At 47.1% G+C, this 27,420-nt stretch overlaps 1 protein-coding gene across 4 annotated transcripts in view; it reads left to right on the top strand.

Moving 5' to 3' along the window:
- Positions 1-27,420, top strand: part of LOC124046790 (phosphofurin acidic cluster sorting protein 2-like) — a 127,916-nt gene that overhangs the window by 91,253 nt on the left and 9,243 nt on the right. For 2 of the 4 annotated variants that reach the window (XM_046367541.1, XM_046367544.1), the window contains exons 2-13: positions 9,059-9,146; positions 10,697-10,786; positions 11,033-11,158; positions 15,765-15,927; positions 18,331-18,404; positions 18,898-18,978; positions 22,840-22,899; positions 23,598-23,749; positions 25,376-25,439; positions 25,868-25,939; positions 26,446-26,579; positions 27,378-27,420. The exon at positions 27,378-27,420 is cut by the window's right edge and continues 90 nt beyond it. In XM_046367541.1, the coding sequence (XP_046223497.1) occupies positions 9,059-9,146; positions 10,697-10,786; positions 11,033-11,158; positions 15,765-15,927; positions 18,331-18,404; positions 18,898-18,978; positions 22,840-22,899; positions 23,598-23,749; positions 25,376-25,439; positions 25,868-25,939; positions 26,446-26,579; positions 27,378-27,420 (1,147 nt within the window). The remainder of the gene's footprint in view (positions 1-9,058; positions 9,147-10,696; positions 10,787-11,032; positions 11,159-15,764; positions 15,928-18,330; positions 18,405-18,897; positions 18,979-22,839; positions 22,900-23,597; positions 23,750-25,375; positions 25,440-25,867; positions 25,940-26,445; positions 26,580-27,377) is intronic. The other 2 variants (XM_046367543.1, XM_046367542.1) reach the window with 2 other exon arrangements.

The raw sequence follows: 27,420 nt of genomic DNA, 5'->3' as shown, positions 1-27,420 counted from the left end.
ACTGGACTCCCGTGTGGTCTCTCCCCAAGTCTCTAGGGTTCCCTAGACTAGGCTATTTTTTTGCATCTGAAAATGGCACCCTATTGCCTATATAGTGCACTACTTTAGGCCAGTGCTCTGGTACAAAGTAGTGCACTATATAGGGACTACGGTGCCATTTTCAGATGCAGCCTATCTAGGCTTAGTGCTATTTCTGTCCCCCCCCACCACCACCACCAACACCCCACGAATAATTTCTGGATATATTTTTTATTTGCGTCAGAGTCATTGCTTCACCTGAAAGGTGACTCTAATGTGATCTCTTTCTAGGTCTCCCTGGGCGGTTATTACTGTGCCTTCACAGGCATGTCCCCTCTCAGCCACACAGCTCTCCACGTATATCTTCCACCGTCTCAGGCCAGGAACATTATACATCAAACTCTACTGTCAAAATAAACCAACAGCACATGGTTACATTTTAGAATAACATCCTGTAATGGTTTATACATGATGCCATTCTGGCAACGGACAGACTGTTGAGGTGGGGTAACAACGGACAGACTGTTGAGGTGGGGTAACAACGGACAGACTGTTGAGGTGGGGTAACAACGGACAGACTGTTGAGGTGGGGTAACAACGGACAGACTGTTGAGGTGGGGTAACAACGGACAGACTGTTGAGGTGGGGTAACAACGGACAGACTGTTGAGGTGGGGTAACAACGGACAGACTGTTGAGGTGGGGTAACAACGGACAGACTGTTGAGGTGGGGTAACAACGGACAGACTGTTGAGGTGGGGTAACAACGGACAGACTGTTGAGGTGGGGTAACAACGGACAGACTGTTGAGGTGGGGTAACAACGGACAGACTGTTGAGGTGGGGTAACAACGGACAGACTGTTGAGGTGGGGTAACAACGGACAGACTGTTGAGGTGGGGTAACAACGGACAGACTGTTGAGGTGGGGTAACAACGGACAGACTGTTGAGGTGGGGTAACAACGGACAGACTGGCCGAGTAAGGACATGTTGAAGTCAACAAACATAGTGGGAATGTTGAGGTGGGGTAACATGGTGGGGTAACAGCATGGTGGGGTAACAGCATGGTGGGGTAACAGCATGGTGGGGTAACAGCATGGTGGGGTAACAGCATGGTGGGGTAACAGCATGGTGGGAATGTTGAGGTGGGGTAACATGGTGGGGTAACAGCATGGTGGGGTAACAGCATGGTGGGGTAACAGCATGGTGGGGTAACACGGTGGGGTAACAGCATGGTGGGGTAACAGCATGGTGGGGAATGTTGAGGTGGGGTAACATGGTGGGGTAACAGCATGGTGGGGTAACAGCATAGTGGGGAATGTTGAGGTGGGGTAACATGGTGGGGTAACAGCATGGTGGGGTAACAGCATAGTGGGAATGTTGAGGTGGGCTAACAGCATGGTGGGGTAACAGCATGGTGGGGTAACAGCATGGTGGGAATGTTGAGGTGGGGTAACAGCATGGTGGGAATGTTGAGGTGGGGTAACAGCATGGTGGGAATGTTGAGGTGGGGTAACAGCATGGTGGGAATGTTGAGGTGGGGTAACAGCATAGTGGGGAATGTTGAGGTGGGGTAACAGCATGGTGGGAATGTTGAGGTGGGGTTACATGGTGGGGTAACAGCATGGTGGGGTAACAGCATGGTGGGGTAACAGCATGGTGGGGTAACAGCATGGTGGGGTAACAGCATGGTGGGAATGTTGAGGTGGGGTAACAGCATGGTGGGAATGTTGAGGTGGGGTAACATGGTGGGGTAACAGCATGGTGGGGTAACAGCATGGTGGGGTAACAGCATGGTGGGGTAACAGCATGGTGGGGTAACAGCATGGTGGGGTAACAGCATGGTGGGGTAACATGGTGGGGTAACAGCATAGTGGGAATGTTGAGGTGGGGTAACAGCATGGTGGGAATGTTGAGGTGGGGTAACAATGTAGTGGGAATGTTGAGGTGGGGTAACAGCATGGTGGGAATGTTGAGGTGGGGTAACAGCATGGTGGGAATGTTGAGGTGGGGTAACAATGTAGTGGGAATGTTGAGGTGGGGTAACAGCATGGTGGGAATGTTGAGGTGGGGTAACAGCATAGTGGGGAATGTTGAGGTGGGGTAACAATGTAGTGGGAATGTTGAGGTGGGGTAACAGCATGGTGGGGTAACAGCGTAGTGGGAATGTTGAGGTGGGGTAACAGCATAGTGGGAATGTTGAGGTGGGGTAACATGGTGGGGTAACAGCATGGTGGGGTAACAGCATAGTGGGAATGTTGAGGTGGGGTAACAGCATGGTGGGAATGTTGAGGTGGGGTAACATGGTGGGGTAACAGCATGGTGGGGTAACAGCATAGTGGGGAATGTTGAGGTGGGGTAACAATGTAGTGGGAATGTTGAGGTGGGGTAACAGCATGGTGGGGTAACAGCATAGTGGGGAATGTTGAGGTGGGGTAACAACGTAGTGGGAATGTTGAGGTGGGGTAACAGCATGGTGGGGTAACAGCGTAGTGGGAATGTTGAGGTGGGGTAACAGCATAGTGGGATTGTTGAGGTGGGGTAACAGCATAGTGGGGTAACAGCATGGTGGGAATGTTGAGGTGGGGTAACAGCATGGTGGGGTAACAGCATGGTGGGAATGTTGAGGTGGGGTTACAACGTAGTGGGAATGTTGAGGTGGGGTAACAACATAGTGGGAATGTTGAGGTGGGGTAACAGCATGGTGGGAATGTTGAGGTGGGGTTACAACGTAGTGGGAATGTTGAGGTGGGGTAACAGCATGGTGGGGTAACAGCATAGTGGGGAATGTTGAGGTGGGGTAACAGCATGGTGGGGTAACAGCATAGTGGGGAATGTTGAGGTGGGGTAACAACGTAGTGGGAATGTTGAGGTGGGGTAACAGCATGGTGGGGTAACAGCGTAGTGGGAATGTTGAGGTGGGGTAACAGCATAGTGGGATTGTTGAGGTGGGGTAACAGCATAGTGGGGTAACAGCATGGTGGGAATGTTGAGGTGGGGTAACAGCATAGTGGGGTTACAACGTAGTGGGAATGTTGAGGTGGGGTAACAACATAGTGGGAATGTTGAGGTGGGGTAACAGCGTAGTGGGAATGTTGAGGTGGGGTAACAGCATGGTGGGGTAACAGCATGGTGGGGTAACAGTGTAGTGGGAATGTTGAGGTGGGGTAACAGCGTAGTGGGAATGTTGAGGTGGGGTAACAGCGTAGTGGGAATGTTGAGGTGGGGTAACAGCATAGTGGGAATGTTGAGGTGGGGTAACAGCATGGTGGGGTAACAGCATAGTGGGAATGTTGAGGTGGGGTAACAGCATGGTGGGGTAACAGCGTAGTGGGAATGTTGAGGTGGGGTAACAGCATAGTGGGAATGTTGAGGTGGGGTAACAACGTAGTGGGAATGTTGAGGTGGGGTAACAACGTAGTGGGAATGTTGATATGGGGTAACAGCATGGTGGGGTAACAGCATGGTGGGAATGTTGAGGTGGCGTAACAGCATGGTGGGGTAACAGCATGGTGGGGTAACAGCATAGTGGGAATGTTGATGTAGGGTAACAGCATGGTGGGGTAACAGCATGGTGGGAATGTTGAGGTGGGGTAACAGCGTAGTGGGAATGTTGAGGTGGGGTAACAGCATGGTGAGGTAACAGCATGGTGGGGTAACAGCATAGTGGGAATGTTGAGGTGGGGTAACAGCATAGTGGGAATGTTGAGGTGGGGTAACAGCGTAGTGGGAATGTTGAGGTGGGAATGTTGAGGTGGGGTAACAGCATAGTGGGAATGTTGAGGTGGGAATGTTGAGGTGGGGTAACAGCATAGTGGGAATGTTTAGGTGGGGTAACAGCATAGTGGGAATGTTGAGGTGGGGTAACAGCATAGTGGGAATGTTGAGGTGGGGTAACAGCATAGTGGGAATGTTGAGGTGGGGTAACAGTATAGTGGGATTGTTGAGGTGGGGTAACAGCATGGTGGGGTAACAGCATAGGGGGAATGTTGAGGTGGGGTAACAGCATGGTGGGGTAACAACATGGTGGGAATGTTGAGGTGGGGTAACAACGTAGTGGGAATGTTGAGGTGGGGTAACAGCATGGTGGGGTAACAGCGTAGTGGGAATGTTGAGGTGGGGTAACAACGTAGTGGGAATGTTGAGGTGGGAATGTTGAGGTGGGGTAACAGCATAGTGGGAATGTTGAGGTGGGGTAACAACATGGTGGGAATGTTGAGGTGGGGTAACAGCATGGTGGGGTTACAACGTAGTGGGAATGTTGAGGTGGGGTAACAGCGTAGTGGGAATGTTGAGGTGGGGTTACAACGTAATGGGAATGTTGAGGTGGGGTAACAGCGTAGTGGGAATGTTGAGGTGGGGTAACAGCGTAGTGGGAATGTTGAGGTGGGGTAACAGGTTGCTAAAACTGCTAGATCTGTGTTATTTATATTACTATACTGAACAAAACTATAAATCAACATGTGAAGTCTTTATTTAAACTAGGCAAGTCAACTGGCATGTACAGTGTTGGTCCCATGTTTCATGAGCTGAAATAAAAGATCCCAGAAATATTCCATACACACAAAAAGCTTATTTCTCTCAAAGGTTGTGCACGAATTAGTTTACATCCCTGTTAGTTTGTATTTCTTCTTTGCCAAGATAATCCATCCACCTGACAGGTGTGGCATATCAAGAAGCTGATTAAACAGCACGATCATTACACAGGTGCACCTTGTGCTGGGGGACAATAAAAGGCCACTCTTTAAAATAAGCAGTTTTGCCACACAACACAATGCCACAGATGTCTCAAGTTTTGAGGGAGCGTGCAGTTGGCATGCTGACTGCAGGAATGTCCACCAGAGTTGTTGCCAGATAATTGAATGTTCATTTCTCTACCATAAGCCGCCTTCAATGTCGTTTTAGAGAATTTGGCAGTACGTCCAACCGGCATCACAACCACAGACCACGTGTAACCACACCAGCCCAGGACCTCCACGTCCGGCTTCTTCACCTGTGGGATCGTCTGAGACCAGCTACCTGGACAGCTGATGAAACTGTGGGATCGTCTGAGACCAGCTACCTGGACAGCAGATGAAACTGTGGGATCGTCTGAGACCAGCTACCTGGACAGCAGATGAAACTGTGTGTTTGCACAACCAAATAATTTCTGCACAAACTGTCAGGAACCGTCTCTGGGAAGCTCATCTGTGTGCTCATCTGTCCTCACTAGGGTCTCGACCCGACTGCAGTTCAGCGTCGTAACCGACTTCAGTGGGGAAATGATCACCTTCGATGGCCACTGGCACGTTGGAGAAGTGTGTTCTTCGCGGATGAATCCTGGTTTGAACTGTAACAGACAGATGGCAGACAGCGTGTATGGAGTCATGTGGGCGAGAGGTTTGCTGATGTCAACGTTGTGAACAGAGTGCCCGATGGGAGATGTGGCGACGGGGTTATGGTATGGGCTAGCATAAGCTACAAACAACAAACACAATTAGATTTTATCGATAGCAATTTGAATGAACAGATACCATGACGAGATCCTGAGGCCCATTGTCGTGCCATTCATCCACCGCCATCACCTCATGTTTCAGCATGAAGCGTAGCCTAGTGGTTAGAGCGTTGGACTAGTAACTGGAAGGTTGCGAGTTCAAACCCCCGAGCTGACAAGGTACAAATCTGTCGTTCTGCCCCTGAACAGGCAGTTAACCCACTGTTCCCAGGCCGTCATTGAAAATAAGAATATGTTCTTAACTGACTTGCCTGGTTAAATAAAGGTTTAAAAAAATAAAAATAATAATAATAATGCACAGAACCATATTGCAAGGATCTGTAGACAATTCATGGAAGCTGAAAATGTCCCAGTTCTTCCATGGCCTGCATACTCACCAGACATGTCACCCATTGAGCATGTTTGGGATGCTCTGGAGCGACATGTACAACAGCGTGTTCCAGTTCCCTACAATAATATATCTAATGAATTTATTTAAATGGACTGATTTCCTTATATGAACTGTAACTCAGTAAAATCATGTTCATGTTGAGGTGAAGGAACACCGCATGACAGGCAGGTGTTTAGGAGACAGACAGACACTATTTTCCACAGTGTCGTAGGCTATTTAACAGGTTGCAAGACCCCCAAAATCCAGAACCTGTTTTGTACTAACATTCCACTCCTTGTACTTCATTTCATTGCCAAACATGAAAAAAGAGTGGCAATGTTAGCACAAAACAGACTGTATTTCTCCAGGCTACTCCAAACCTGGGATATTGGGAAGGCTACTGCCATTTAGCCACCCTAGAAGCCAGATTTCCCAAGCAGCTTCTCTTGTGGGAACCAAGTGAAGAGAGTGAAGAGAGAGCCACACAGAAAGAGAGAGAGAGAGAAAGAAAGAGAGAAAGAAAGAGAGAAAGAGGGAGAGAAAGAGAGAGAGAGAGAAAAAGAGAAAGAAAGAAAGAAAGAGAGAAAGAGAGAGAGAGAGAGAAAGAAACAGAGAAAGAGAGAGAAAGAAAGAGAGAAACACAGTATTTATTTTCCGAGGAAGTGAGTTCAAACATTGAGGGCCTTATTACATGTTTCTCCAGTTGTTACAAAGATAACTACCGCCCCTTTTAGTGTGAGTCCCAAATGGCACCCAGAGTCCTGTGGTCTAAAGTAGTGCACTATATAGGGACGAGGGTGCCATAGGGCTCTGGTCTAAAGTAGTGCACTATATAGGGACTAGGGTGCCATAGGGCTCTGGTCTAAAGTAGTGCACTATATAGGGAATAGGGCTCTGGTCTAAAGTAGTGGACTATATAGGGAATAGGGCTCTGGTCTAAAGTAGTGCACTATATAGGGAATAGGGCCCTGGTCTAAAGTAGTGTACTATATAGGGAATAGGGCCCTGGTCTAATGTAGTGCACTATATAGGGAATAGGGCCCTGGTCTAAAGTAGTGCACTATACACTATATAGGGAATAGGGCCCTGGTCTAAAGTAGTGTACTATATAGGAAATAGGGCCCTGGTCTAAAGTAGTGTACTATATAGGGAATAGTGACTCCTGAAAGATGGAAACACAGCAGAGTGACTACTAAAAGATGGAAACACAGCAGAGTGACTCCTGAAAGATGGAAACACAGCAGAGTGACTCCTGAAAGATGGAAACACAGCAGAGTGACTCCTGAAAGATGGAAACACAGCAGAGTGACTCCTAAAAGATGGAAACACAGCAGAGTGACTCCTGAAAGATGGAAACACAGCAGAGTGACTCCTGAAAGATGGAAACACAGCAGAGTGACTACTAAAAGATGGAAACACAGCAGAGTGACTACTAAAAGATGGAAACACAGCAGAGTGACTACTGAAAGATGGAAACACAGCAGAGTGACTACTGAAAGATGGAAACACAGCAGAGTGACTACTAAAAGATGGAAACACAGCAGAGTGACTCCTGAAAGATGGAAACACAGCAGAGTGACTCCTGAAAGATGGAAACACAGCAGAGTGACTCCTGAAAGATGGAAACACAGCAGAGTGACTCCTGAAAGATGGAAACACAGCAGAGTGACTCCTAAAAGATGGAAACACAGCAGAGTGACTCCTGAAAGATGGAAACACAGCAGAGTGACTCCTGAAAGATGGAAACACAGCAGAGTGACTACTAAAAGATGGAAACACAGCAGAGTGACTACTGAAAGATGGAAACACAGCAGAGTGACTACTGAAAGATGGAAACACAGCAGAGTGACTACTAAAAGATGGAAACACAGCAGAGTGACTACTAAAAGATGGAAACACAGCAGAGTGACTCCTGAAAGATGGAAACACAGCAGAGTGACTACTAAAAGATGGAAACACAGCAGAGTGACTACTAAAAGATGGAAACACAGCAGAGTGACTACTAAAAGATGGAAACACAGCAGAGTGACTCCTGAAAGATGGAAACACAGCAGAGTGACTACTAAAAGATGGAAACACAGCAGAGTGACTACTAAAAGATGGAAACACAGCAGAGTGACTACTAAAAGATGGAAACACAGCAGAGTGACTACTAAAAGATGGAAACACAGCAGAGTGACTACTGAAAGATGGAAACACAGCAGAGTGACTACTAAAAGATGGAAACACAGCAGAGTGACTACTAAAAGATGGAAACACAGCAGAGTGACTACTAAAAGATGGAAACACAGCAGAGTGACTCCTGAAAGATGGAAACACAGCAGAGTGACTCCTGAAAGATGGAAACACAGCAGAGTGACGTCTGAAGGTTTCGATAAGATCTGTTCAGGATGTCGGTTCAATGCTGGGTTGTGATGTCTGATTCATGTTGTTGTTGTTGTTGGTAAACAGTTGATGAACGCTTGGTTTATGGGCATACAGGGAATTATCTGTTTACTCGAGATGGTTGTTTTTGTTTATTTACATGAACAAGGTGTGTATGCGTATACACTAGGTATACCAAACATTAAGAACATATTTTTATTATTGAGTTGCACCCCGTTTGGCCCTCAGAACAGCCTCAATTCGTCTGGGAACGGACTCTACGAGGTGTCGAAAGCGTTCCACAGGGATGCTGGTCCATGTCGACTCCAAGGCTTCCCACAGTTGTGTCAAGTTGTTTGGATGTTCTTTGGGTGGGTGGACCATTCTTGATACACATGAGAAACTGTTGAGCGTGAAAAACCCAGCATCGTTGCAGTTCTTGACACAAACCGGTGCGCCTGGCACCTACTACCAAACCCCAGTCAAAGGCACTGCAATATGTTGTCTTCCCCATTCACCCTCTGAATGGCACACGAACACAATCCATGTCTCAATTTGTCTCAAGGCTTAAAAATCCTTCTTTAACCACCTGTCTCCTCCCCTTCATCTACATGTCTCCTCCCCTTCATCTACATGTCTCCTCCCCTTCATCTACACTGATTGAAGTGGATTTAACAGGTGACGTCAATAAGGGATCTTTCACCTGGATTCACCTGATCATTCAGTCTGTCAAAGAAAGAGCAGGTGTCCTTAATGTTTTGTACATGAGTCTAAATTAGGCCTAATTGTTCTCGATCTGTCTTCTGTGTGCAGGTTGTGCAGTCTGACTCTGAAGAGGTTGGTGGTCCTGAGGGAGCTGGACAAGGAACTCATCTCTGTGGTCATCGCTGTCAAGATCCAGGTAAAGATATGACCTTTCACACCACACCTGGCTGTAGGTACTGCAGGAACACACCTGGCTGTAGGTACGGCAGGAACACACCTGGCTGTAGGTACGGCAGGAACACACCTGGCTGTAGGTACGGCAGGAACACACCTGGCTGTAGGTACGGCAGGAACACACCTGGCTGTAGGTACGGCAGGAACACACCTGGCTGTAGGTAAGGCAGGAACACACCTGGCTGTAGGTACGGCAGGAACACACCTGGCTGTAGGTACGGCAGGAACACACCTGGCTGTAGGTACGGCAGGAACACACCTGGCTGTAGGTACGGCAGGAACACACCTGGCTGTAGGTACGGCAGGAACACACCTGGCTGTAGGTACGGCAGGAACACACCTGGCTGTAGGTACGGCAGGAACACACCTGGCTGTAGGTACGGCAGGAACACACCTGAGAATCAAGACTACATGAGTTACACACACACACACACACACATACACAATCCAGGTAGACTGCATAAATGTCACACACATCCTCTAAGACAAATGTTATCCAAGCTGACAGATGCGTTCCTGTTTCACTTCCTGTACATTAGCTTGTTACCTGCTGGTTGACTTCACTTCCTGTACATTTGCTTGTTACCTGCTGGTTGACTTCACTTCCTGTACATTAGCTTGTTATCTGCTGGTTGACCTCACTTCCTGTACATTAGCTTGTTACCTGCTGGTTGACCTCACTTCCTGTACATTAGCTTGTTACCTGCTGGTTGACTTCACTTCCTGTACATTAGCTTGTTACCTGCTGGTTGACTTCACTTCCTGTACATTAGCTTGTTACCTGCTGGTTGACTTCACTTCCTGTACATTAGCTTGTTACCTGCTGGTTGACTTCACTTCCTGTACATTAGCTTGTTACCTGCTGTTTGACTTCACTTCCTGTACATTAGCTCGTTACCTGCTGGTTGACTTCACTTCCTGTACATTAGCTTGTTACCTGCTGGTTGACTTCACTTCCTGTACATTAGCTTGTTACCTGCTGGTTGACTTCACTTCCTGTACATTAGCTTGTTACCTGCTGGTTGACTTCACTTCCTGTACATTAGCTTGTTACCTGCTGGTTGACTTCACTTCCTGTACATTAGCTTGTTACCTGCTGGTTGACTTCACTTCCTGTACATTAGCTTGTTACCTGCTGGTTGACTTCACTTCCTGTACATTAGCTTGTTACCTGCTGTTTGACTTCACTTCCTGTACATTAGCTTGTTACCTGCTGGTTGACTTCACTTCCTGTACATTAGCTTGTTACCTGCTGGTTGACTTCACTTCCTGTACATTAGCTTGTTACCTGCTGGTTGACTTCACTTCCTGTACATTAGCTTGTTACCTGCTGGTTGACTTCACTTCCTGTACATTAGCTTGTTACCTGCTGGTTGACTTCACTTCCTGTACATTAGCTTGTTACCTGCTGGTTGACTGTTGGAGCTTAGCAAATGTTTTGCATTACATGAATGGTGTCAATGGCTGTATTGACTGACAAACAGTCTGGTGATGTGTGATTCCTTTCCCAAGGGTTCCAAGAGGATCCTGAGGTCCCATGAGATAGTGCTGCCCCCTAGTGGCTCAGTGGAGACTGACCTGGCTCTCACCTTCTCACTGCAGGTAAAGAAAACACAAGGTCATTATATTGTATATCAAGTCAGATTGCGCAACAACTCTGTGGTCGAGGAACTATGGGCGCACGGTAGTGACGCCACCTGTTTGGAAGACAATGGGATGAAGGCTTGAAAAATGGCGTATTGAGAAATCATTAACTCTCCTGCGTCCCATGTTTTCCACTTAAGGTCGATGTTGTTATAAACTGTGATTCCTCTCTCTTCTATTTTCTTGTCTTTCATCCATCCTCAGTACCCTCACTTCCTGAAGAGTGAGGGTAACAAGCTCCAGATCCTGCTGCAGAGGAGGAAGAGATACAAGAACAGGACTATCCTGGGATACAAGACCCTGGCTGTAGGAACCATCGATATGGCTGAGGTAGGAACCATCGATATGGCTGAGGTAGGAACATAATGAGGGAAGACCCTGGCTGTAGGAACCATGGATATGGCTGAGGTAGGAACATAATGAGGGAAGACCCTGGCTGTAGGTACGGCAGGAACACGCCTGGCTGAGGTAGGAACATAATGAGGGAAGACCCTGGCTGTAGGAACCATCGATATAACTGAGGTAGGAACATAATGAGGGAAGAGCCTGGCTGTAGGAACCAGCGATATGGCTGAGGTAGGAACATAATGAGGGAAGACCCTGCCTGTAGGAACCATCGATATGGCTGAGGTAGGAACATAATGAGGGAAGACCCTGGCTGTAGGAACCATCGATATGGCTGAGGTAGGAACATAATGAGGGAAGACCCTGGCTGTAGGAACCATCGATATGGCTGAGGTAGGAACATAATGAGGGAAGACCCTGGCTGTAGGAACCATCGATATGGTTGAGGTAGGAACCATCGATATGGCTGAGGTAGGAACCATCGATATGGCTGAGGTAGGAACCATCGATATGGCTGAGGTAGGAACATAATGAGGGAAGACCCTGGCTGTAGGAACCATCGATATAGCTGAGGTAGGAACCATCGATATAGCTGAGGTAGGAACCATCGATATGGTTGAGGTAGGAACATAATGAGGGAAGACCCTGTCTGTAGGACCTTATTTTTGAAGGTCTCAATACACAGATGTCGTCCATGTTGTTTCTGTACTGTGGTGCATTTATGAACAAAACAACAGTTAGCATGTCTTCCCCCCAACGATGATGCAGGCCCCCACTTGGGCCATTCGGTGTCATTTTGTAAAAGACGGATCTCTTCTGGCAAGACGCATCGTTCACCCAAGTTTCGTTAAAATTGGGCCGGTGGTGTCTTTACGAAATCACATCTCTTATCCCTGAGCACGTGTGCCGAATTTCATCGCTCTTAGTCAAACAGATCAAGCGATATTAAACATGTGACCGGTATAGCGCCACCGTGTGGTCGATATGAATGTTCTTGCACATGTTGAGTTTTGACAGTGTTAGCAACATGTGGACCAAATTTTGTTTTTTCGATACGAATATCCTCGACTGGTTTGCAGCATTCATTTATGTTCCAGACCACGCCCACGTAATTGTATTGGCTGTGTTATGTTAGAAACTAGTCTGGAAAATATTGCGTTGAGAGACCTTTGTCCATCGATGTCCACATATCAAGTTTAGTGCAGATCGGTCATTCCACACCAGAAGAGTAACGTTTTTAATGTGTTTAACATCAAAATGGCGGCTCTCAAGGGGTCCTTCAGGCAGAGGGACCTAACGTACCTGATTTCATGACAAACGGGATGAGGAGTGCGACCTTACAAAGTTAGCATTTTTTTTTTTCAATCTCTTGTTATAGCGCCACCATCTGGCCAATCGGTGTAATTTTGTAAATGGCGGATCTCTTATGGCAAGACGCATCGTTCACCCAAGTTTCGTTCAAATAGGGCCAGCGCTGTCTGAGATATCACGTGTGACTAACGCACTAACGGACGAAGACATATCCACAGTTCCCACCCCCGATTTCAACATGGGGGACACTTCATTATCCTCAGAAGCCTTTCTCCCGCCTCTCCTCAGGAACGGAGACCGCAGACTCTGACGACCCCATCCTGTCCCTCTGTAGATAACTCCAAACGCTCAGCTTAACAGTCTGTCTGAACAGCAGAAAGCCACACAGCTGCATGAAGGCAATGTGTGGCTCTGTCTTAAACCCAAACCCTGTTACGTTACAGACAGTCTCTGTTTTGACCCAGGTCCCAGGGGCCTGCGAGACTCTCTGTCTGTTTTAACCCAGGTCCCAGGGGCCTGCGAGACTCTCTGTCTGTTTTAACCCAGGTCCCAGGGGCCTGCGAGACTACAGTTGAGCTGTTACGTTACAGACCGTCTCTGTTTTGACCCAGGTCCCAGGGGCCTGCGAGACTCTGTCTGTTTTAATAACAGGCACACATAGAGCTGAGAGGAGGAAGACTCCCTCTCCGGGCCCTGTCTGTACATAGAGAGAGATGGATAGACAGACAGACAGAGTGAGTGAGTGAGTGAGTGAGTGAGTGAGTGAGTGAGTGAGTGAGTGAGTGAGTGAGTGAGTGAGTGAGTGAGAGATGGGTGAGAGATGGGTGAGAGATGGGTGAGAGATGGGTGAGAGATGGGGTGAGATGGGATAGATAGAGGGTGAGAGAGATAGATAGAGGGTGAGATAGATAGATAGAGGGTGAGATAGATAGATAGAGGGTGAGATAGATAGATAGAGGGTGAGATAGATAGATAGAGTGAGATAGATAGATAGAGGGTGAGATAGAGATAGATAGATAGATAGATAGAGGGTGAGATAGATAGATAGATGAGATAGATAGATAGAGAGAGATAGATAGATAGAGGGTGAGATAGATAGAGAGAGATAGATAGATAGAGGGTGAGAGAGATAGATAGATAGAGATAGATAGATAGAGGGTGAGAGAGATAGATAGAGAGTGAGAGAGATAGATAGAGGGTGAGAGAGATAGATATGGAGGGTGAGAGAGATAGATGGAGGGTGAGAGAGATAGATGGAGGGTGAGAGAGATAGATGGATAGATAGATGGAGGGTGCGAGAGATAGATAGAGGGTGCGAGAGATAGATAGAGGGTGCGAGAGATAGATAGAGGGTGCGAGAGATAGATAGAGGGTGCGAGAGATAGATAGAGGGTGCGAGAGATAGATAGAGGGTGCGAGAGATAGATGGAGGGTGCGAGAGATAGATGGAGGGTGCGAGAGATAGATGGAGGGTGCGAGAGATAGATGGAGGGTGCGAGAGATAGATGGAGGGTGCGAGAGATAGATGGAGGGTGCGAGAGATAGATGGAGGGTGCGAGAGATAGATGGAGGGTGCGAGAGATAGAGATAGATAGATGGAGGGTGCGAGAGATAGATGGAGGGTGCGAGAGATAGATGGAGGGTGCGAGAGATAGATGGAGGGTGCGAGAGATAGATGGAGGGTGCGAGAGATAGATAGAGAGATAGTGAGTGAGTGAGTGAGTGAGTGAGTGAGTGATATTATTCTCAGGAACATGTTTGTTAGAATTGAACAGAAATAGAATAGTTACTTTTGGGACTTTGAGGATTGCAACAGCAGAGAGAGACAGATGATCTGATAACAGAGGGAGGGAGAGGGAGGGAGAGAGAGATTATTCTCAGGAACATGTTTGTTGGAATTTAACAGAAATAGAATAGTTACTTTTGGGACTTTGAAGATTGCAACAGCAGAGAGAGACAGATGATCTGATAACTGGAAAGATACTTTCATTAAAATGGTGGTTCTCTCAGCAATGTATTCATCTAGCCCTCCCTCTCTCTCCTTCTTCTCCCACCTCCCTCTCACCTTCCCTTCCCCACCTCCCTCTCTGTCCTTCTCCTTTCCTCCCCCCACATCCCTCTCTCCTTCCTTCCCCTGCACCTCCCTCTCTCCTTCTCCTTCCCTCCCCCCACCTTCCTCTCTCTCCTTCCTTCCTTCCCCCACACCTCCCCCTCTCTCTCCTTCCTTCCCCTGCACCTCCCCTCTCCTTCTCCTTCCCTCCCCCACCTTCCCTCTCCCTTCCTTCCACCATACCTCCCCTCTCTCCTTCTCCTTCCCTCCCCCACCTTCCTCTCTCTCCTTCCTTCCACCACACCTCCCTCTCTCCTTCTCCTTCCCTCCCCCACCTTCCTCTCTCTCCTTCCTTCCACCACACCTCCCTCTCTCTCCTTCCTTCCACCACACCTCCCACTCTCTCCTTCTCCTTCCACCACACCTCCCCCTCTCTCTCCTTCTCCTTCCCTCCCCCCACCTTCCTCTCTCTCCTTCCTTCCCCCACACCTCCCCCTCTCTCTCCTTCCTTCCCCTGCACCTCCCTCTCTCTTTCTCCTTCCCTCCCCCCACCTTCCTCTCTCTCCTTCCTTCCCCCACACCTCCCCCTCTCTCTCCTTCTCCTTCCCTCCCCCACACCTCCCTCTCTCTCCTTCTCCCTCCTTCCCTCCCCCACACCTCCCTCCCTCCCTCTCTCTTTCCTTCGCCTTCCCTTCCTCCCTCCCTCTTTCCTCCCCCACACTTCCCTCTCTCCTTTCCTCCCTCGCACCTCCCTCTCTCTTCTTCTCTTTCCCTCCCCACATCCCCCTCTCTCTTTCCCTCCCTCCCCCACCTCCCTCTCTCCTTCTCTTTCCCTCCCCCCACCTCCCTCTCTCCTTCTCTCCCCCGCACCTCCCTCTCACCCCTTCTCCTTCCCACCCCTACCACCTTCTCTCTCTTCTCTCCTCTTCCTTCCTTCCCTCCATCTCCTTCCCTCATCCCCCCTCCCTGTCTCTCTCTTCTTCTGGGGCGGCAGCGTAGCCTAGTGGTTGGACTAGTAACCGGAAGGTTGCGAGTTCAAACCCCCGAGCTGACAAGGTACAAATCTGTCGTTCTGCCCCTGAACAGGCAGTTAACCCACTGTTCCCAGGCCGTCATTGAAAATAAGAATATGTTCTTAACTGACTTGCCTGGTTAAATAAAGGTAAAATTAAAAAGTCAAATTAAAATTCTGTCATCTCTCTCCCTCCTCCATCTCTCTGCCCCCACCAGGTGATGCAGCACCCTACGGAGGGGGGCCAGGTTCTGTCTCTGTGCAGTAACCAGAAGGAGATGCTGGGTAAAGTAGCAGATATCTGGATCTTCTCACTGTCCAGTCAGCCCATAGACTACGAGGAGGCCGCTCTGCAGGAGGGAACCAAGATCAAATGCTCAGGTATGTTTCAGCACAGGATGGCTCGGTTCGACGTAGGTTAGCTCTGAGGCATGGCTTTCAGACTCCCAAGTTGTTAGGACACCAGTCTGGGTTAACAGCATGATCCCATCATAATCAGCCGTCCTTCAGCCAGCCAGGCATGTAGAGGAGAACGGAGGCTAAGTTGAAGTCAGTGAGCTCATAGACCACGAAGAGGCTGCTCTGCAGGGGGGAACAATGATCAAATATTCAGGTAGGTTTCTACTCAGGTACGGGGTTAACTCAGGTACGCTGTGACACATCGAGGCTCTGCTTTAGTACGGGTTAACTCAGGTACGGGTTAACTCAGGTACGCTGTGACACAGCAAGGCTCTGCTTTAGTACGGGTTAACTCAGGTACGCTGTGACACAGCAAGGCTCTGCTTTAGTACGGGTTAACTCGGGTACGCTGTGACACAGCAAGGCTCTGCTTTAGTACGGGTTAACTCAGGTACGGTTTAACTCAGTACTGCTCAGCCCAAGTTAGCTTTGAGACATGGCTGTAAAGGAAGTAGGACTCCAGAACGAAACGTTCAAAGTTCTTGAAATTTTCCAGATTAACTGACCTTCATGTCTTAAAGTAATGATGGACTGACCTTCATGTCTTAAAGTAATGATGGACTGACCTTCATGTCTTAAAGTAATGATGGACTGACCTTCATGTCTTAAAGTAATGATGGACTGTCCTTCATGTCTTAAAGTAATGATGGACTGACCTTCATGTCTTAAAGTAATGATGGACTGACCTTCATGTCTTAAAGTAATGATGGACTGACCTTCATGTCTTAAAGTAATGATGGACTGACCTTCATGTCTTAAAGTAATGATGGATGTCTTAAAGTAATGATGGACTGTCCTTCATGTCTTAAAGTAATGATGGACTGACCTTCATGTCTTAAAGTAATGATGGACTGACCTTCATGTCTTAAAGTAATGATGGAATGTCGTTTCTCTTTGCTTATTTTGAGCTGTTCTCGGCGTAATATGGACTTGGTCTTTCACCAAATAGGGCCGTCTTCTGCATACCACCCCTACCTTGTTACAACACAACTGATTGACTGAAACGCATTAAGACGGAAAGAAATACCTAAAAAGTTAATTTAACTAGGCACACCTGTTGAGGTGTCACCATTCCAGGTGACTACCTCATGAAGCTGGTTGAGAGAATGCCAAGAGTGTGCAAAGCTGTCATCAAGGCAAAGGGTGGCTATTTTGAAGAATCTCAAATATAAAATATATTTTGATATTTAACACCTTTTTGGTTACTACATGATTCCATATGTGTTATTTCATAGTTCTAGTTATTATACAAAGAAGAAAACAGTCAAAATAAAGAAAAACCCTTGAATGAGTAGGTGTGTCCAAACTTTTGACTGGTACTGTACCTCAGTACTGAACCTCATGTACCACACTACTGAGCCACACTACTGAACCACACTACTGAACCACACTACTGAACCACACTACTGAACCATATGAACCATGGTCCTGTGTAGCTCAGTTGGTAGAGCATGGCGCTTGTAACGCCAGGGTAGTGGGTTCGATCCCCGGGACCACCCATACGTAGAATGTATGCACACATGACTGTAAGACGCTTTGGATAAAAGCGTCTGCTAAATGGCATATATTATTATTATATTTAACCACACTACTGAACCTCATGAACCACACTACTGAACCATATGAACCACACTACTGAACCACACTACTGAACCTCATGAACCACACTACTGAACCTCATGAACCACACTACTGAACCACACTACTGAACCATATGAACCACACTACTGAACCACACTACTGAACCACATGAACCACACTACTGAACCACACTACTGAACCACACTACTGAACCACATGAACCACACTACTGAACCACACTACTGAACCACACTACTGCACCACACTACTGAACCACACTACTGAACCATATGAACCACACTACTGAACCACACTACTGAACCACACTACTGAACCTCATGAACCACACTACTGAACCACACTACTGAACCTCATGAACCACACTACTGAACCACACTACTGAACCACACTACTGAACCACACTACTGAACCTCAGGTACCACACTACTGAACCACATGTACCACACTACTGAACCACATGTACCACACTACTGAACCACATGTACCACACTACTGCATGTGAAATCTGAAAGCTGATGAATAATTTGACAGCCCTGGTAGCCTGTGATGTGATATTCTTCAGTTCAGCAGCAGTAGGTTAATGGTGGTGTGTGTGTGTGTATTGTGTGTGTGTGTGTGTGTGCGTGTGTGCGTGTGTGCGTGTGTGTGCGTGTGTGCGTGTGCGTGTGCGTGTGCGTGTGCGTGTGCGTGTGCGTGTGTGTGTGTGTGTGTGTTGTGCTCCAGATAACTACTCGGAGGAGGAGTATGAGAGTTTCTCTTCAGAGCAGGAGGCCAGCGACGACGCTGCTCAGGGTCAGGTCAGTACAAATATAATACTGTCCCCTTACACTGTCCTCTACTCAGTCCTCTATGAAGACATTTAGAAAGGACTCCTCTGTCCCCTTACACTGTCCTCTACTCAGTCCTCTATGAAGACATTTAGAAAGGACTCCTCTGTCCCCTTAAACTGTCCTCCTCACTGGAGACATTTAGAAAGGACTCCTCTGTCCCCTTACACTGTCCTCCTCACTGGAGACATTTAGAAAGGACTCCTCTGTCCCCTTACACTGTCCTCTATGAAGACATTTAGAAAGGACTCCTCTGTCCCCTTACACTGTCCTCTATGAAGACATTTAGAAAAGACTCCTCTGTCCCCTTACACTGTCCTCCTCACTGAAGACATTTAGAAAAGACTCCTCTGTCCCCTTACACTGTCCTCCTCACTGAAGACATTCATACCTGGAGTGTGTATTTCTACTGCATTTGGTTGATAACCTGCCTGTGTCTCTGTCTGTCTGAGTGTTTCTTCAGGACCTGGAGGATGATGAGTATGAGGTGAGGAAGCCTAAGAAGCAGAGAAGGTCCATCGTAAGAACTGCTTCAATCACCAGGGTAAGAGACGGGCAGGAAGGAAACCCTCGTATGTGTGTGGTCATCATGCTATGCCCAGCGCAAGCTAAAGTTGATATAGGTTTTTACTGTGAAAGTATAATTCACAATGTCTCAGCAGTGTTGTTGTTGTTGTTGTTGTTGTTGTTGTTGTTGTTGTTGTTGTTTTTCTGTCTTAAGATGCTGATGAAATGACAGCACTTCTTCCTTTTCCTTTACGTTGCTTGTTGCCTATCGTCGAGCTCTAGGGCTTCGTCTACTGGGGTGTATTCATTAGTGTACACTGTAACAAAACATTTAGCATTGTTTTTTTGTTTTTTGTACTGTATATCTATTGGACAAATTCAGGTAGGGTCCCGTCCCTGTTTTTAATTTGGGTCTTTGCGTGTCAAAAAAAGATACACGTCACCGGGCCACGAACGATGTGTTGACAATACCGCGTTGGTAATAAAGCATCATTTGTTCAACCTCAACTTCTGGGCTAGCTAGCTTTAGCTTTGTTCCTAGCTAGCACCAATACAACCAGCCTGAAAACAATGACCGGTAGAAACTGCAGTCATTTTTCATTATTATTAACAGTGATTAAGGAATCCTTGTGAGTAAGTATTAGCTAGGTAACCACTTGTTGTTCGCCTATTGAAATTGATCTTCAGTTCATGAAAATAAATAGCTAGCCAGCTACTTAACCTGTTGATCCTACCCCCTACTTTTTCGAACATTCTGTTAAAAATCGCGCAACATTTCAGCGCCCTGCTACTCATGCCAGGAATATAGTATATGCATATGATTAGTATGTGTGGATAGAAAACACTCAGACGTATCTAAAACTGGTTAAATCACGGCTGTGACTATAACAGAACGTGCGTTTCATCGAAAAGCGCAGGAAAATCTGAGCACTGCAAACTGGAAAATATATCAATGCGCCACTTGAACGTGTTGTTGAATAGAAACCACAATACCTGGAGCCGAGTTTGCAATACCTACAGCTTCCACACGATGTCAACAGTCTTGTCATTTGCCTACGATTTGTTTCTTGGTCAAACGGGCACAAGGTAGCGCCTTTCTTCCGGTCTCCGACCGGATATTTTGGTTGAGATTTACCCGGACATTATTTCAAAACGTACAGCTATAGAATATACATTGCCTCGTGATCAATTTGATCGATTATTAACGTTTACTAATACCTAAAGTTGCATTACAAAAGTATTTCGAAGTGTTTTGTGAAAGTTTATCGTCGACTTTTTTAATTTAAAAAAATGACGTTACGTTATAAAACGCTATTTTTTTCCTTGATCACACAGTCTTCATAGATCGATATCTAGGCTATATATGGACCGATTTAATCGGAAAAAAGACCCAATAGTGATGTTTATGGGACATCTAGGAGTGCCAACAAAGAAGATGGTCAAAGGTAATGAATGTTTTATATTTTATTTCTGCATTTTGTGTAGCGCCGACTATGCTAATTATTTTGTTTACGTCCCCTGCGGGTCTTTAGGGGTGTTGCATGCTATCAAATAATAGCTTCTCATGCCTTCGCCGAAAAGCATTTTAAAAATCTGACTTGTTGGCTGGATTCACAACGAGTGTAGCTTTAATTCAGTACCCTGCATGTGTATTTTAATGAACGTTTGAGTTTTAACTAATACTATTAGCATTTAGCGTAGAGCATTTGCATTTCCAGATGTCTAGATGGGACGCCTGCGTGTCGGGTGGAGGTAAGAGGTTAAAACCTATACGGGATGGTTGAGCTAACGAAGGCTAATGCGATTAGCATGAGGTTGTAAGTAATAAGAACATTTCCCAGGACATAGACATATCTGATATTGGCATAAAGCTTAAATTCTTGTTCATCTAACTACACTGTTCAATTTACAGTCGCCATTACAGTGAAATAATAGCATGCTATTGTTTGAGGAAGGTGCACAGTTATGAACTTGAAAATGTATTAATAAACCAATTTAGGCACATTTGGGCAGTCTTGATACAACATTTTGAACAGAAATGCAATGGTTCATTGGATCAGTGTAACACTTTGCACATACACTGCTGTCATCTAGTGGCCAAAATCTAAATTGCACCTAGATTCCTAAGTCATATATTGGCCTTTCTCAAAGATGATGAAACCAAAAAAATGCATGTTTTCTAATGTGTTATATTCTCCTATATTAATTTCACATTTCCACAAACTTCAAAGTGTTTCCTTTCAAATGGTACCAAAAATATACATAACCTTGCTTCAGGGCCTGAGCTACGGGCAGTTAGATTTGGGTATGGCATTTTAGGCGAAATTTGAAAATATGAGTCCGATCCTTAATTAACCTTGTTACTCAAAGCTAACGTTATAAGCAACCAGCTAGCTTCATCTGGCTAGTGAGTCGCTACCGGACCGGGTTATGTGTTGTAAAGCTAGCCACAATAAGGATTAGGCACAATAGAGGAATTTGCGAATTGCCTTCAAAATAAAAGTACCTCTTTGAAAGTGACGCAGAAGGTTACAATTGGTGGAATCGTGCCATATTTAGACTAGATAATGTGAAACAAGGTTGGAATGTGAAGCAATGAAATCAGTCTACTCGGTGACACCCACAGAACACAACTGGTGAAGAGTTTACGCAAATATTAGCGTTGTAGCTCTTATCGCGGGACTGTGACTGTGTGAAATCACCTCCCCCAGTCAGCCTATTGTGTGTATTGACATTCATATTACACTGTACAGCTTTACCTAAGGATTGGGGATCAATGAAATGGGGTATCAGTCTACTCAATACCCAAGATATTTTTTTCCCCAATGTCAGACTCAAACATCCACACAGTATTGTTTTTTTCCCTCAGGAATAGTGTTCAATACACACAGTTTGACAATAAATGTGGCTCAATTCACAGTTGTTTCAGAGTCCCGTAATAAGAGCTACGATGCTAATGTTCTCTGGGTGTCACTGAGGAGACTGATACCCCATGTCATTGATCCACAATCCATAGGTAAGGCCGTACAGTGAAATAAGTATATATAATACATCCAGTGTGATTTCAACAGATTTATGTCAAATGAACAAATTATTGTCTTTTGTTGATTTTATATAACGACATTTCAACCTCGTTTAGCACAATTTAATCAATCTATTCAATTAAGGCATCATTCTACTATTTGTATGAATTTGCATCACTGTCAACGACGTACTTTTATTTTGAAGGCAAACCGCAAAGTCCACTATTGTGGCTAGATTCACACAGATGGGTCCCACCACCATTAATCAACTAAGAACTTTCTTATAAATTAGGGTTATTTTAGATGACGCCTAGCTACTGAAACAGATGTCGTTTTGCTATGTTTTATGACCAGCACGTAAAGTTCGCACCGAGAGGCAGCCTTACGTATCCGATTTTAGATGACACCAAGCCAAATAGTTAGCTAGCTGAAACAGATGATGTCGTTTTGCAATGTGTTTGGGGAAGAACATAGTTTGTTATCCATCAGCTTAGCGAGCTTGTTTTATGACCAGCACTGTAGGTGCGAGAGGCAACTTCACGTATCCGATGAATCGTTGTGACATACGATTGATATTATAATCTATGTGTAATAACTACGTGAAAAAAAATAATGACCGCGTTAAATTATGATGTGACGTGCGTGAGTCATATTCAGGTCCTGATTGGTCAAACAAGCTTCTTTTTTTTTGACACGCAAAGACCCAAACGGCGTTCCATAGTTTCATTCCGTTTGCTTCGGTGTGGATCAGTAGTGTGGTTCATGAGGTTCAGTACTGTGGTTCCTAGTGAACACACCCCTGGTGACTGACAGGTTGTTGTTGTTGTTGTGATGGGGCTGACTTGTAGTTGTTTCTGTGTCCTGTTGCGTTTTAGCAGCAGAACTTTAAACAGAGAGTTGTGGCTCTGCTGAAGAGGTTTAGAGTCTCAGACGAGGTAACTAAACGTTACATCTGTCCATATTACTCAACACTTCTCAGGTCCTTTTTTAAATGGCCTTTTCTCTGTGGGTTCATGCAACTGGTAAACATCTGTTCTCTTGTATGCCCTCTCTCTCTCTCTCTCTCTCTCTCTCTCTCTCTCTCTCTCTCTCTCTCTCTCTCACTCTCTCTCTCTCCCTCCCCACCTGTCTCTCTCTCTCTCCCTCCCCACCTGTCTCTCTCTCTCCCTCCCTCCCCACCTGTCTCTCTCTCTCTCCCTCCCCACCTGTCTCTCCCTCCCTCCCCACCTGTCTGTCTGTCTCTCTCTCTCTGTCTCTCTCTCTCTGTCTCTCGCTCTGTCTCTCTCTCTCCCTCCCCACCTGTCTCTCTCTCTCCCTCCCTCCCCACCTGTCTCTCTCTCTCTCCCTCCCTCCCCACCTGTCTCTCCCTCCCCACCTGTCTGTCTGTCTCTCTGTCTCTCTCTCTCTGTCTCTCGCTCTGTCTCTCTCGCTCTGTCTCCCACCTGTCTCTCTCTGTCTCTCTCGCTCTGTCTCCCACCTGTCTCTCTCTCTCTCTCTCTGTCTCTCTCGTTCTCTCTGTCTCTCTCGTTCTCTCTGTCTCTCTCGTTCTCTCTCTCTCTCTCGTTCTCTCTCTCTCTCTCGTTCTCCCTCCCACCTGTCTCTCTCTCTGCGTGTGTCTCTCTGAATGTTCCAGGTGTTGGACTCGGAGCAGGACCCGGCAGAACCCCCTCCAGAGGTAGAGGAGGATCTGGACCTCGAGAGTCTGGAGTTTGAGAACCCCAGTGACAGTGGACCAGAACTAGACGATGACGACAGTGTCCTCAGCACCCCAAAACCCAAGCTCAAGTAAGTCGGACTCGTTTTCAGTTTGTACTTACACTATATACAAAAGTATGTGGACACCCCTTAAAATTAGTGGATTCGGCTATTTCAGCCACATTTGTTGCTGAGAAGTGTATAAAATCGAACACACCGCCATGCAATCTCCATAGTCAAATATTGGCAGTAGAATGGCCTTACTGAAGAGCTCAGTGACTTGGCACCGTCATAGGATGCCACCTTTCTAACAAGTCAGTTTGTCAAATTTCTGCCCTGCTAGAACTGCCCCGGTCAACTATAAGTGCTGTTATTGTGAAGTGGAAATGTCCAGGAGCAACAACGGCTCAGACGGGAAGTGGTAGGCCACACAAGCTCACAGAACGAGACCGCCGAAATCCTAAAGCGCGTAAAAATCTGTCCACGGTTGCAACACTTACTACCAAGTACAAAACTGCCTCTGGAAGCAACGTCAGCACAATAACGGTTCATCAGGAGCTTCATGTAATGGATTTCCATGGCAGAGCAGCCGCACACAAGCCTAAGATCACCATGTGCAATGCCAAGCATTGGGCTGGAGTGGTGTAAAGCTCACCTCCATTGGACTCTGGAGCAGTGAAAACTTGTTCTCTGGGTTGATGAATCACTCTTCACCATCTGGCAGTCCGACGTATTAATCTGGGTTTGGCGGATACCAGGAGAACGCTACCTGCCTGAATGCATAGTGCCAACTGTAAAGTTTGGTGGAGGAGGAATATTGGTCTGGGGCTGTTTTTCATGGTTCAGGCCCCTTAGTTCCAGTGAAGGGAAATGTTAACACTACAGCATACAATGACATTCTAGACAATTCTGTGCTTCCAACTTTGTGGCAACAGTTTGGGGAAGGCCTTTTCCTGTTTCAGCATGACAATGCCACCGTGCACAAAGTGAGGTCTGTACAAAAATGGTTTGTTGAGATCGGTGTGGAAGAACTTGACTGGCCTGCACAGAGCCCTGACCTCAACTCCATCGAACACCTTTAGGATGAATTAGAACAGCAACCATGAGCCAGGCCTAATTGGTCCAACATCAGTGCCCGACCTCACTAATACCGTGTGGCTGTATGGGAAGCAAGTCCCCGCGGAAATGTTCCAACATCTAGTGGAAAGCCTTCCCAGAAGAGTGGAGGCTGTTATAGCAGCAATGTTCCAACATCTAGTGGAAAGCCTTCCCAGAAGAGTGGAGGCTGTTATAGCAGCAATGTTCCAACATCTAGTGGAAAGCCTTCCCAGAAGAGTGGAGGCTGTTATAGCAGCAATGTTCCAACATCTAGTGGAAAGCCTTCCCAGAAGAGTGGAGGCTGTTATAGCAGCAATGTTCCATCATCTAGAGGAAAGCCTTCCCAGAAGAGTGGAGGCTGTTATAGCAGCGAAGGGGGGGACCAACTCCATATTAATGCCTATGATTTTGGAATGAGATATTCGACGAGCAGGTGTCCACATACTTTTGGTCATGTAGTGTACATGCCTGTGTACTATCGGTTGCTATCACTCAGATTTGTATGGTGCTTTTTTAAATCAGCTCCAACTGTTACTTTTACAGCATTTAAACATTTGTTTTATACATTTATGATGTTTTCACTTGTGTTTATTAAAGACACCATTTCTGTTATTGCAGGCCATATTTCGAGGGCCTTTCTCTCTCCAGTTCTCAGACAGAGATCGGCATCCACACCAGCCCGGTTAGTAACACAGAACCACCCAGCCCGGTCAGTAACACAGAACCACCCAGCCCGGTCAATAACACAGAACCACCCAGCCCGGTCAATAACAAGAACCACCCAGCCCGGTCAGTAACAGACAGAACCACCCAGCCCGGTTAGTAACACAGAACCACCCAGCCCGGTCAATAACACAGAACCACCCAGCCCGGTCAGTAACAGACAGAACCACCCAGCCCGGTCAGTAACAGACAGAACCACCCAGCCCGGTCAGTAACACAGAACCACCCAGCCTGGTCCGTAACACAGAACCACACAGCCCGGTCAGTAACAGACAGAACCACCCAGCCTGGTCAGTAACAGAGAACCACACAGCCCGGTCAGTAAACCCAATCAGTAATAAGTGGTGACTATTCTCCTCCATTGTTGTCCCTCTGTTCTCCCTCCAGGTGGAACCAGACCAGACTGGGAGCAGCGAGGCCACGTTCCAGGTGGACAGTGTCTCAGAGAAGGGCTCATATGTAGGTATTATGTTATCCTAGAAAACGCTGGTCTCTGTTTTCATTTAAATTAATTTCAATACAACTTTATTTAGTCCCTCAGGGGCAATTAAAGACTCAGTCAGTTTAGAAATATCACCCCCTCAGGGGCAATTAAAGACCCAGTCAGTTTAGAAATATCACCCCCTCAGGGGCAATTAAAGACCCAGTCAGTTTAGAAATATCACCCCCTCGGGGGCAATTAAAGACCCAGTCAGTTTAGAAATATCACCCCCTCGGGGGCAATTAAAGACCCAGTCAGTTTAGAAATATCACCCCCTCAGGGGCAATTAAAGACCCAGTCAGTTTAGAAATATCACCCCCTCAGGGGCAATTAAAGACCCAGTCAGTTTAGAAATATCACCCCCTCAGGGGCAATTAAAGACCCAGTCAGTTTAGAAATATCAACATGCTCCAAGGTATACAGTGTACAAACAGACATCACATCCCCAATACAATACATTGTCCCTGTCTTTGCTCCGTCCCAGCAGGAGGAGCAACCAGAGGCAGTGACCCCAACTACAGAGTTGGAGATGGACAATATGGACACCTTCCTGGAGAAGCTGCCCCCTACTGGCAAGATGAAGAAGACCGAGTCCCTCATCATCCCTTCCAACAGATGGTAAATACTGTCCGACTCTCTCTGTTCTTCTTTACGCCATCTCCCCCAACGCATCCTGTCTCCTCGCCTCCTCATTGGAGGAGAAAGGTCCCTTTCTTTAAAACCTTCTTCTCCAATGTGTTTCGAAAAGGAAGTGAGAAGACCGGATGCAAGGAATCTGGGAAAGATGAATTTCTGAGTGTCTTCTCAACTTCAGCTTGTTCTGTCCATGGTTCAGTTTGTAGGAAACCAGTCTGCCCATTCAAATGTTGGGAGCATACCCCTTTACCCCTACCCACATGTAAAAATTACCTCTCACTCCCCAGCCCCCCTCCCACTCCCCACCTCCCCTCCCCAATCCCTACCTCCCCTCCCACTCCCCACCTCCCTCCCCACTCCCCACCTCCCCACTCCCCACCTCCCCTCCCACTCCCCACCTCCCCTCCCCACTCCCCACCTCCCCTCCCACTCCACACCTCCCCTCCCACTCCCCACCTCCCCTCCCACTCCCCACCTCCCCTCCCTACCTCCCCTCCCCACCCCCTCCCACTCCCCACCTCCCCTCCCTACCTCCCCTCCCCACCCCCCTCCCACTCCCCACCTCGCCTCCCACTCCCCACCTCCCCTCCCCCTCCCTACCTCCCCTCCCCACCCCTCTCCCACTCCCCACCTCGCCTCCCACTCCCCACCTCCCTAACCCCCTCCCACTCCCCACCTCCCCTCCCCCCTCCCCACCTCCTGCACTGCCCTACTATGCATTCCCCTCAAGCTGGCCCTGCTCTGTCCTCATTGTAGTGTGCGTTCTCACGTCTTCCCCAGGCAGGAACCTAAGTTGGCGGGGAGGAGAGGGAGGAGTACATCC

The sequence above is a fragment of the Oncorhynchus gorbuscha genome, linkage group LG10 (assembly GCF_021184085.1).
Source record: "Oncorhynchus gorbuscha isolate QuinsamMale2020 ecotype Even-year linkage group LG10, OgorEven_v1.0, whole genome shotgun sequence".
Lineage (NCBI taxonomy): Eukaryota > Metazoa > Chordata > Actinopteri > Salmoniformes > Salmonidae > Oncorhynchus > Oncorhynchus gorbuscha.
The sequence above is the reverse complement of the archived record's forward strand: the minus strand, read 5'-3'. Positions and strand labels throughout refer to the sequence as shown.